General features: G+C 40.7%; 1 protein-coding gene across 1 annotated transcript in view; it reads left to right on the forward strand.

Annotated features, from left to right (window-relative positions):
* Window positions 1-11,535, forward strand: part of LOC133336178 (uncharacterized protein K02A2.6-like) — a gene marked incomplete at its 3' end in the record, with an annotated part of 33,762 nt that extends 22,227 nt beyond the window's left edge. Inside the window, exons 4-6 of the mRNA XM_061544469.1 lie at window positions 10,600-10,867; window positions 10,929-11,081; window positions 11,422-11,535. Of these exons, the coding sequence (XP_061400453.1) occupies window positions 10,600-10,867; window positions 10,929-11,081; window positions 11,422-11,535 (535 nt within the window). The remainder of the gene's footprint in view (window positions 1-10,599; window positions 10,868-10,928; window positions 11,082-11,421) is intronic.
* Between the last annotated feature and the right edge of the window lie 286 nt (window positions 11,536-11,821).

The raw sequence follows: 11,821 nt of genomic DNA on the forward strand, positions 1-11,821 counted from the left end.
TTTTCTATCATATGTAATATTGTCTCACAAGTCATTGGAACAATGAAAAAGATAAATGTTTACTTAACACATATGCCTATTTGAACGGACACTTTTGCACTACATATATTATGTTACCAAGCATTTAATTATACCATCCACCTTTTCAAGACCTCGAAATATTCGATGTCGATTTAGTCATGTTCGTTTATCTGTTGAAGAGAATGAGGTGCTCGGACGAGCAACATCCTGTAGATAGGAGACTAAGAGAGTCGTGGATGGACGAAGTTCTGCTTCGTACCCGTCGGTAGTGTCGATGGAGAATCCTGCCAAAAGCGGTAAAGGTGTGGTGGAAGCCAATCCAGGAAGCCCAGAAACCTGCACCGGCGCCTAGCGACCCTGCTGCTCTACCAGAAGTACCGGAGGATCTGCGAATAGCAATCACGGATCGCCATAAACGGGATTTTCAGTGATGATAAATGGTTGCTGATCGACAGCTATCTGAAAGTTGGCGGTTAACTTAGTGCGGATCCCACCACCTTTTAAGGGACTGGAGAATTCACTGAGGTTGGTGGAAAAACAGATGAGGAAGTGAAAGAAACAGCAGTTCGCCGCCGACTCTGTTGGTGAGCAGTACCTAAGCAGGAACAAGCATGAGCTGTTTAAAGGGATGGGGAAACTGCAGACAGCAACTGCTGAATTGCTCCTCGCTCTCTCTTCCTTAAACACCGACTATTCAAGAGCACGTTTAGGCTACTAAATCCTCTCGATATCAAGTGTCAATTTGTCAGTGGATTATATACATATCTCTACAAAGATAAGGTGACTGGCTTGAGCGACAAAATCTACACGGTTTTGACGGCCTCCGCGGGCTTCTTTCAAATTTCAGCAACAGTGTCAGTCAGACTAGATAGGGTAACTCGAGAATAGCATTGGCGATCTAGTCATTGGATGTGATGCTAATGCCCATCACAGTGAAACCAATCCAAGAGGTGAGTATAATAGATATAATCTTAGGATATGTAATAGGGGCAATACAGATACTTTCGTAAAAAGAGTGAGAGGCGAAGTCATTGACACAACCATCACAAATTCATACCTCTAGCGAAAAGCAGAAACCTTATAGGAACCCTTGGAAGACAAACTGGGATAAATTCAAACATAAAACAGCATTCACAAACCCTGACCGCATAGCCCACGGAACGACTGAGTATGCTGAGAAAGCAGTGAACGATGTCACAGGGACTCTTCTGAGGAGCTATAAGGCTTCCTGCCGTTTGACATACCCTGGGAGAAAATCTCAGCCGGTATGGCTGAGCATCCTTGACAAAGACTGCTAGGAAATCTTATAATAAAGCTCGTAACACGAAACATAGTACACATAGGGAACACTATAAGTTACCCAAATTTGGTATTAACTTGCAATACATAACTTGTTTTAAATAATGTAATAAATACATTAGTTAATAATTAATTATGAATACCACAACTTGTGTTACGTTCGAATACGAAACCGACAGCCTTATGAAAATGTGCCTTAAATTAGGAAATACTCCTGCAGGTGATCTTTCTGATTGTTTAATAAATACTAAGTTAGAAACTATGGAAGGAAGAGTTTTAAACCTACATTTGAATTAGTTCAGCGACTTCCAGGCGTCCGTTTCCCGGAGCCTCAGGGCACATTTAATTTAACCAGAATGTCTAGTGGTTGGAGATGCAGGATTGTATTCAGGGCTGCCTATGGTGTGCTTATTAGCGCTCCAGCAATCGGGATCGAAGCCGATCGTTGTACACTACTTATTTTGGTCAGCAGTGTATACTTATTGACCCCTTGCCACCCTATAATCAGAACATTATCAATTTTGTTTGGGTTGATAATGTTCCTAATTTTGGAGTACCGTAACCTTTCTTTAGAAAGGATTGAAGGCTAATTAGTCTATAGTCTAGGAAGCGTATGACTCGGCTTCCCAGCTTTCGCTATTTATTGTCATACCAAATTTGGGTAACTTATAGGGCTCCCTATTTGTATTATGTTTCGTTTTCAGGTCAAATTGCAATACCTGCAGCAACAACAATAGAAACAGCCCTCAGCCACTTTCTTTCAACTCGATCGCCACAAGTGTGTTTGGCCGTGCACGTAAAACTATTTGGAATATTGGGAGAAGCAGTTTTCGACACCGGTGCCAGATTTAGTGTTGCAAGCCTTTACCTAAAGAATATATTGAAAGGAAGCGGATGCAATTTACAAAATATTCGAGCAGATGTTTGCTTAGCACCATATGTGAAATTCTCAATTGTGCTGAACTTCGCGACAATAGTAAGTAGTAACTCTAAACTAAATAGACTACTGCTCCCATACAGAAATGCAGTTTATGCAATGTTCTTACGGGCATATGAACAACGTAGTTCGCCCTCAGAATTACGTACATGAATTAACCCGTTCATACAACACTATTCTTAATTCATGTCATCAGAGTTTTTTATTTCAAACTTTTTTGTTTCTTGTTTTACACCAAAAATGTAACATATTGTTACGTTCTTGGATTTTAGTTAATCCCGTGTAGTCGTTGTTTTATTTCCCGATACAATTCGTACCAAATAAAACGCGGGTTCTTTCTGATTACGATTATTACAATGATTTTATTCACACAACTTTACTTTGCACTTTACTTTACTCGACGGTTTCAATTCGCGATCTGATTCACAACTGACTCACTGCCTTTCCATTTCCCCTATTTATATGAGCCTTGCTTGTAGCTACAGAAGTTTCTAGACGATCTGGTAACACCTAGATCACGAACAATCTACCAATGCAACAAACACACATACAAACTTACATTGAGTAAACAATAACAACAACACATACAAACTTACATTGAGTAAACAATAACAACAACACATATACAGGTGAGGGGGTAACAAAGAAAGAGGAATTAAGCGATCATCAATGATGACGTTTAACAAGAATTGTACGTCAACAAAAAAATAGACAATGAAAGAGGAAATGGAAGGATGTAGAAAAATCTATACAGTAGTTGTTGTTGTGAAGTTATTCAAATAAACTGCGTAGTAGAAATTTACGTTACAATTCAAATTCTTAAATTAACGGAATTCATCTAAAGTAACTTAAATCTAAATTTATATTCGTAACATTGCCCCCCGCTTAAGCCTGTTCGTCCCGAATAGGCACAGTTCCCGTTCCGTAGGGGGTCAGCCGCTCCAAATGTACAACTTTCATCTTCGACCTGGGACTGTCGCTCCTCTGGATGCGATAAACGACGTCATTTATTTTCGTGACAATCTTGTAGGGTCCTTCCCAGTGCGTTTGCAATTTGGGACATAGTCCTTTCTTTCGTTGTGGGTTGAACAATAGTACCAGTTGCCCTTCTTGAAACCCATCGGTATTTGCCGCTCGATCGTACCTTGCCTTCATGCGGTTGCTAACCATTTTTATTCGATGTCGGACTGCATCGTGGACTTTACTAAAAGAGTTTTGACTGTCTTCATCTTTGTTCACATCGTCGTTTGGGGTAGCACCGAATATCAAATCGCCAGGTAGCTTTAATTCATTTCCGAACAGAACTTTGGCTGGGGTCCGGGATGTGGAATCATGAATGGCCGATTTATAAGCCTGTAAAAACTTTGGAATATGCTCATCCCAGTCTCGTTGGCCACTGTCCACCACTTTCCGTAGATGTTCTTCCAGGGTGCGATTGAATCTTTCCACCATGCCATCTAATTGTGGATGTAGGGGCGTCGTTCTAGTTTTCTTGATTCCGTAGGAGTCACACATTTCCTTGAAGATCGCTGACTCAAAATTCCTACCTTGATCGGAATGAACCTCAGATGGGACACCATAGCGACAAATCCAATTTTTGCTGAACACATCCACAATTGTCCTGGCTTCTTGATTTGGGATAGCATAAACCTCTGGCCATTTACTGAAGTAATCTATGACCACTAAGACATACCGGTTCCCAGAGTCGCTTGTGGGGAACGGTCCAGCTACATCCATTGCGATTCTTTCAAAAGGGGCTCCTGAATTATACTGCTGCATGTAGCCTCGACTCTTCCGTGTTGGACCTTTAGCTCTTACGCACCTTTCACAATTGGCGATCCAGTCGGCAATGGATTTTTGACAGCCGACCCAGTAGAATCTCTGCTTTACCTTTTCAGCCGTCTTTGCTATGCCAAGATGTCCTCCACTTGGCCCATCGTGAAACTCCGATAAGACATCTCTTATTTTGGAGTCTGGGACGACGATCAAATTCCGGTGAGATTTACCTTCCTCACTTTCCCATTTGCGATATAGGCAACCATCTTTTATAAGCAGACTGTCCCACTGGGCCCAATAGGATTTTAAAAGAGGGCTTTCGGAGGTAATTTCTTTGCGACTAGGTCGCTTGCCCGTTTCTATGGCCGAATGGGATCCCCTCGTTGCCCAGAATGGGATCCCCTCGTTGTTCCGTCGACTAATCTTCACCCGACTCAAACTGCAATAGCCGGACATCAACGATATTCTCCTTACACTCAGCCTTTGAACAATGCCTGCATTCTACCTTGCATGGCCGACGAGACAGGGCATCAGCATTACCGTGTTTTCCGCCTTTTCTGTGCTCGATTTTGAAGTCATAACTCTGGAGCCTCTCGATCCAACGGGCTAGTTGACCTTCCGGATTCTTAAACCGCAGCAACCATTGGAGAGCAGCGTGGTCGGTCCTCAGCAGGAAATGCTGGCCATATAGGTATTTGTGGAAGTGTTTAACGCTCTCAAGGACAGCAAGCAGCTCTCTCCTCGTCACACAGTAATTCCTCTCAGGCTTCGACAATGTCCGGCTGTAGTACCCGATGACTTTTTCCTGTCCGTCGATTTCCTGGGAAAGGACGCCACCGATGCCGCACGCACTTGCGTCTGTGTCCAGAACAAACTTGCCGCCAGGTATAGGGTATGCCAAAATGGGGGCTCTGCATAGCATGTCTTTGAGCTTTCTGAATGCCTCCTCCTGGTCGTTGCCCCACTGAAACCTCTGGCCTTTTTGCGTCAAGCGGTGTAGACAGGCGGCGATGTTGGCAAAATTTTGGACAAATCGACGGTAGTATGTGCAGAGACCCAGAAAGCTTCGCAGCTCATGGATATTTCGGGGCTGCGGCCAATCTCTGACGGCTTGAATTTTCTCCTTATCCGTCGATATGCCCTCCGGCGTCACGTGGTGCCCCAGGAACTTCACTTCTCGTTGGAAGAGACTGCACTTCTTTGGGTTCAGCTTGAGGCCTGAAGACGAAAGCAGCTGTAGAACATCCTTTAAGTTCTTGATGTGTTCGTCGAAGTTGCGTCCCATGACTATGATGTCATCCAGGTATATGAGGCACGACTTCCACTGCAGCCCTTTTAACACACGCTCCATCAGCCTTTCAAATGTAGCCGGGGCGTTGCAGAGTCCGAATGGCATGACATTGAACTGCCAGAGACCCCCATTAACGCCAAACGCTGTTTTCTCTTTATCTTTCTCGGCGATCTCTACTTGCCAGTACCCACTCTGCAGGTCGAGGGTGGAGAACCATGACGTCCCGGCTAATGTGTCCAATGTGTCGTCGATTCTTGGGAGCGGATAGATGTCTTTCTTAGTGACATCATTCAACTTTCGGTAGTCCACACAAAATCGGGTGCTTCCGTCTTTCTTCTTGACCAAGACCACTGGGGAGCACCATGGACTTGACGATGGTTCTATTACACCACTCTTTTCCATTTCACTTATCAGCTTCTGGACCTCGTCTCTTTTCGCCAGGGGAACACTTCTTGGAGGCTGTTTAATGGGTCTCGCGTCTGCTGTATGGATTTCATGCTTCACCACTGATGTTCTTCCCTGGTGCTCTTTTGTCAACGCAAAGGTAGAGGCATATTTCCATAATAGCTGCTTAGCCTTGTTCCTCTCGGAAGGTGATAATTGGTGTGTCCACTCTTTTATGTAGCCGTCGAGGTGCTTCTTCTCCATGGCTGCTGGCTTTTCGGTGCTAGTTTCCAAATTTATTACAGCTTCAGCTGGTGTGCATTGTCCAACATCGGAAAATTGGCAAATTTGCTCTTGCTTGTTTGACAGGTTCAAAACTCTAACAGGAATCAATCCGTCCTTGTTGCTTTTCACCAGGGCATTCGCTATTAGGATGTTACTGTTTATGTTTTCTGCTGGTTCCACCACCCACAACTTCTCGGCTCCACAATCTCCATTCATTGGTACCCATATTATTGCTTCGGCACAGGGCGGTATTATCTCTGGATGGTCCGTAGTCAGACGTCTAATGGGTGTACTTTCATCGTAGCCCACGTTTAACGGAATTTCAACGTTAGACCAGGTCATCACACGCTCTTTCATATCCAGATTGATACCGAAGGTAATCATAAAATCTGCGCCTATTATCACTTCGTCTACGATATCGGCAACTATAAACTCGTAATTCACCGATTTATTGGCAATAGTCAGTCTTAGGGTAATCTTGCCGTGTACTGCCGCGGGCTCCCCCGTTGCTGTGCGCAGTCTGACTCCATTAATTTGCGTTATTTTTCCCTTTACCAGATCTGATCTTATGATGGACTTTGATGCGCCTGTATCTAACGTCAGAACTCGCTTATCACCATTGATGTACCCAGTTGTTGTTAGGTTGTGACTTTTCTGTTGTACTATTGCTATGGAGATTGTGGGGCCATCGTCGATGGAAGCCAGTTCATGCCCCGCTGGACTGGCTCGATTTAGTTTAACGGTGACTCATTGGTGGACTGTTGAGCCATTCTTCTACCATCTTTCGTTGGAGGTGGTGACGATGACCTGGATCGTTTGCGCTTAGATCTGCATTCACGCGCAATATGACCTGCTTTATCGCAGTTGAAGCATCTAATCCTGCGCTTAGTCATCCTTACTGACTTTTTCTTCTATTACCTGCCTCATGGCGTCCTTGATCGAGTTAACGAGAGCTTTGGGTTCGCAACATTCGGTCTCCAGTTGACGAATCTTGTGGGTCTGGGGCTTAACAATTATCCTTGCCGTCTCTTGGGCAAGGGCAAACGACACAGTTTCGGCAAATGACGCTTTTGGTGACGCATATATTGCACACTTAATCTCAGGGTCTCGTATGCCATTCACAAAGGTTTCGATTTTCATACGGTCCACCAATGGGTGATTCTCTCCTGGATACGCCATTAGCACCAAACGTTCCACCTCAGCTGCAAAGTCTTGTAACGTCTCGTTTGCCCTCTGTACTCTTCCCCTTAATTCCATAAGGTATATGTTTTGTTTATGTTCGCCACCGTACTTACGTTCCAGTGCAGCAATAACATCTTCATAGTTATTCCTAGAAGCGACAGGAATACTCTGTATAACATCAGCAGCACTGCCCTTCAATGCCAGAAGTAGTGCAACCGCTTTGTCGCTGTCGTTCCACGAATTTCTAGAAGCCACTGTCTCGAACTGTAACTTGAAAACATTAAATGACGTAGTGCCGTCGAATACAGGAGGTTTGATTTTTAGTGTGTTATCAGGAACTCGCACCGGACCACCTTTAATTTCCAATTCCGACATTTTCTTCTCCAGATTCGTAAACCTGTGGTCGTGGGCCAGAAATTTCTCATCCACAGACAGAATCTTCTCGTCAACCGACTGCACTTTCTTATCCAACTCTTTAATTTGGACCTCCACGGTTTCCACTCTCCTTCCAATAACTTCTGTAATGTTCTCGAGTTTCTCGTTCATTCTACAATTCTCTGCCTTGAGTTCATCTAACTTTCTGGAATTCTCTTCGAACATTCGTCTCGAGTTTTCTTCTGACTTTCTGGAATTCTCTTCGAACATTCGTCTCGTGTTTCTGGAATTCTCTTCGAACATTTTAGCCAGCATTTCTCTGAAATCGTCACCCCTGACAGCTACTGACGAGACTTCCCCACCGTTGGATTCGCCCATTTCCGATAAATCCACTTCATCCTTACTGTCAAACTCATATGTATCGATGTTCATACCCCGGCGCTCGAACTCATCCAACAGACGTTTTTGTAGTTCAGCCTTGTTGCCAGTAGAGGACAATTCCAATTTATTCAGCTCCTTCTTCAAGTCTTCCACTCGTAGATCCTTAAACTTCATCGTAGTATTATCGTAATCCCACTTCTGACACCAATTGTTACGTTCTTGGATTTTAGTTAATCCCGTGTAGTCGTTGTTTTATTTCCCGATACAATTCGTACCAAATAAAACGCGGGTTCTTTCTGATTACGATTATTACAATGATTTTATTCACACAACTTTACTTTGCGCTTTACTTTACTCGACGGTTTCAATTCGCGATCTGATTCACAACTGACTCACTGCCTTTCCATTTCCCCTATTTATATGAGCCTTGCTTGTAGCTACAGAAGTTTCTAGACGATCTGGTAACACCTAGATCACGAACAATCTACCAATGCAACAAACACACATACAAACTTACATTGAGTAAACAATAACAACAACACATACAAACTTACATTGAGTAAACAATAACAACAACACATATACAGGTGAGGGGGTAACAAAGAAAGAGGAATTAAGCGATCATCAATGATGACGTTTAACAAGAATTGTACGTCAACAAAAAAATAGACAATGAAAGAGGAAATGGAAGGATGTAGAAAAATCTATACAGTAGTTGTTGTTGTGAAGTTATTCAAATAAACTGCGTAGTAGAAATTTACGTTACAATTCAAATTCTTAAATTAACGGAATTCATCTAAAGTAACTTAAATCTAAATTTATATTCGTAACAATATTTTAGGGAATTGCATATGGATCTAAATAGAAAAAAATAATTCTCTTTCTCCTGACTATAGTATGAACCCATATCTATTTACTTTTCATCCATGTTTTCTGAAAATTTTGTTGTTTTTAATACATTTTTATATTTTCTCAATTCAAATGTCACATAATGTCACATATAAAAATTTGGAGAATTTTTGTTTGTGTTGCCCCCATTTGTTTCTTGTTTTGTACGCTAATTAGAACCAAGGGAAAAGAAATGCAAATTGCATTATGTAGAAAACAAAATTTACATCCTGCTGCATATATAAAAAGTATACAATTTTTCACTTTTCATTCATCATTTTCAATTTTACTGAAATAGTTTAAAAAATTTATAAATATTGTTTGTTGTTTTTGTTAACCTGTGATGTATTATTTTTCTTGTTTGGATTTAGTTCGGCTCAAGGTTAAATAAAATGCTGTATTATGATTTCTGATTTTTTATTTTTATTTTAAACTAGCATAGACGGTGTAACAAACCTGTAGCTTCTCTCAAAACTATTTCCCTGAAGATGACTGTCGAAGACAGTCGAAATATTGGAAAATAAAAATAAAAAATCAGAAATCATAATACAACATTTTATTTAACCTTGAGCCGAACTAAATCCAAACAAGAGAAATTTTATAAATATTTACATGCTGTCAAAATTAATTTATTTTCGATAAATACTCTTAATTGTTAGGGATGGGACAAATTTCTTGGTTATTCAGAGAGTGATTCGAATTGAACAACGTACAAAAGTCGGTGTCCGCTCAGACAATTTTGTATGGGGAACTAAGTAATTACTTCATAATTAAGGGTCGAACAACGAATGAGAGAGCGAACAACGCTCGTCTGTACATGGCATTAGAGAATAAATCAAGGCAATAAGGTAGCCGCATCAGCACAGCTGTACGTATTATAAAATGTCAAAAATACTGGATTTAGAAGATTTTGTTCTACAATCCATTTATTAATATTTATGAATAAAATTTTGCAAGAATCTTTGTTTTTGTGAAATATTTTTGACAGACCATTGAACTACAAAATTTGTTTGTTGTAATCGATTGCTGACGCGGTAACCTTATAAAATCTATCTTGGAATAAATGTATTAAGCATAAATAATATATATATATATATATATTATATATTCCAAATCTATATATCTTTATATGTATCATTCGCATCCAAAATCGATGACTTAGATACATTTGTGAAGAAGAATAACATTGGTTTCTCCTGCCTATTAACTAAAAATTTTTGGTTGTTGGTCGCTTTGACAATTATGTTGTAGTTGTTCATTGCTATTTTGTAGCTGCTGACAAAATCAAGAAGCTTTAGTTTTGCTGGCTAAAATTTTTTGTAATGTCTTGTTATTTGTTGCAGTTGTGCTTGGCTGTGCTGCGTATTTTGAGTATGAATTTAGCTAGCAAAGCGGCAATTTTCTGTGTTTTTGCTATTTTGGCGTTAGCATTTTAAACCCTGAAAATAGATACTCATAGAGGAGGTAAACCGTGTTGTAGTTCTAATGTAAATGCAGTTTAGAGAATAAATCAAGGCAAAAAGGTAGCCACATCAGCACAGCTGTAGGTATTATAAAATGTCAAAAATATTTGATTTAGAAGATTTTGTTCTACAATCCATTTAATAATATTTCTGAATAAAATTTTGCAAGAATCTTTGTTTTTGTGAGACATTTTTGACAGGCCATTCAACTACAAAATTTGTTTGTTGTAATCGATTGCTGACGCGGTAACCTTATAAAATCTGTCTTGGAATAAATGTATTAAGCATAAATAATATATATATATATATCTTTATAGGTGTCATTCGCATCCAAAATCGATGACTTAGATATATTTGTGAAGAAGAATAACATTGGTTTCTCCTACCTATTAACTAAAAATTTTTCCCAAACTGGAGCTAACTCGCTGGTGAGAACAAAGTGTGCATTGTCACATTTTGCCATAATCGATTTGTATGATGATGAGAATAGCGGGGACGGCGCATATAATGGCTACAACGAAGTCATTGAGATGTTAAAAAATAATATATGGTCTAATGTTTTGACCCCCAGCAAGGGCTCTCATAGTAAGTTAAAACAAAGTGATCATATTATGTAGTAACAATATATTAACAAAATATTTTATAGATTTAATACCAGATATTACCAATGATGATTTACAGGAGGATTATAATGATGTCGAAAATCAATTGAACGAATTTGAAGATCTGCTTAATAGCATACAACAGTTCAAAGTAACAGATGAGGAAGTGAAAGAAACAGCGGTTCGCCGCCGACTCTGTTGGTGAGCAGTACCTAAGCAGGAACAAGCATGAGCTGTTTAACGAGATGGGGAAACTGCAGACAGCAACTGCTGAATTGCTCCTCGCTCTCTCCTCCTTAAACACCGACTATTCAAGAGCACGTTTAGGCTACTAAATCCACTCGATATCAAGTGTCAATTTGTCAGTGGATTATATACATATCTCTACAAAGATAAGGTGACTGGCTTGAGCGACAAAATCTACACGGTTTTGACGGCCTCCGCGGGCTTCTTTCAAATTTCAGCAACAGTGTCAGTCAGACTAGATAGGGTAACTCGAGACCCCTAATAGTCTATGCCGTCTATCTCCCATAGGAGGCCCTGACCCACCTGAACCGGATGTACAAAACCTTCTGGAGGCTACGAATAGCATTGGCGACCTAGTCATTGGATGTGATGCTAATGCCCATCACAGTGAAACCAATCCAAGAGGTGAGTATAATAGATATAATCTTAGGATATGTAATAGGGACAATACAGATACTTTCGTAAAAAGAGTGAGAGGCGAAGTCATTCACACAACCATCACAAATTCATACCTCTAGAGAAAAGCAGAAACCTTATAGGAACCCTTGGAAAACAAACTGGGATAAATTCAAAGATAAAACAGCATTCACAAACCCTGACCGCATAGCCCACGGAACGACTGAGTATGCTGAGAAAGCAGTGAACGATGTCACAGGGACTCTTCTGAGGAGCTATAAGGCTTCTTCCCCTT

The sequence above is a fragment of the Musca vetustissima genome, unplaced genomic scaffold (genome assembly GCF_032173495.1).
Source record: "Musca vetustissima isolate MV318-11 ecotype Yass unplaced genomic scaffold, APGP_CSIRO_Mvet_v1 utg18417, whole genome shotgun sequence".
Lineage (NCBI taxonomy): Eukaryota > Metazoa > Arthropoda > Insecta > Diptera > Muscidae > Musca > Musca vetustissima.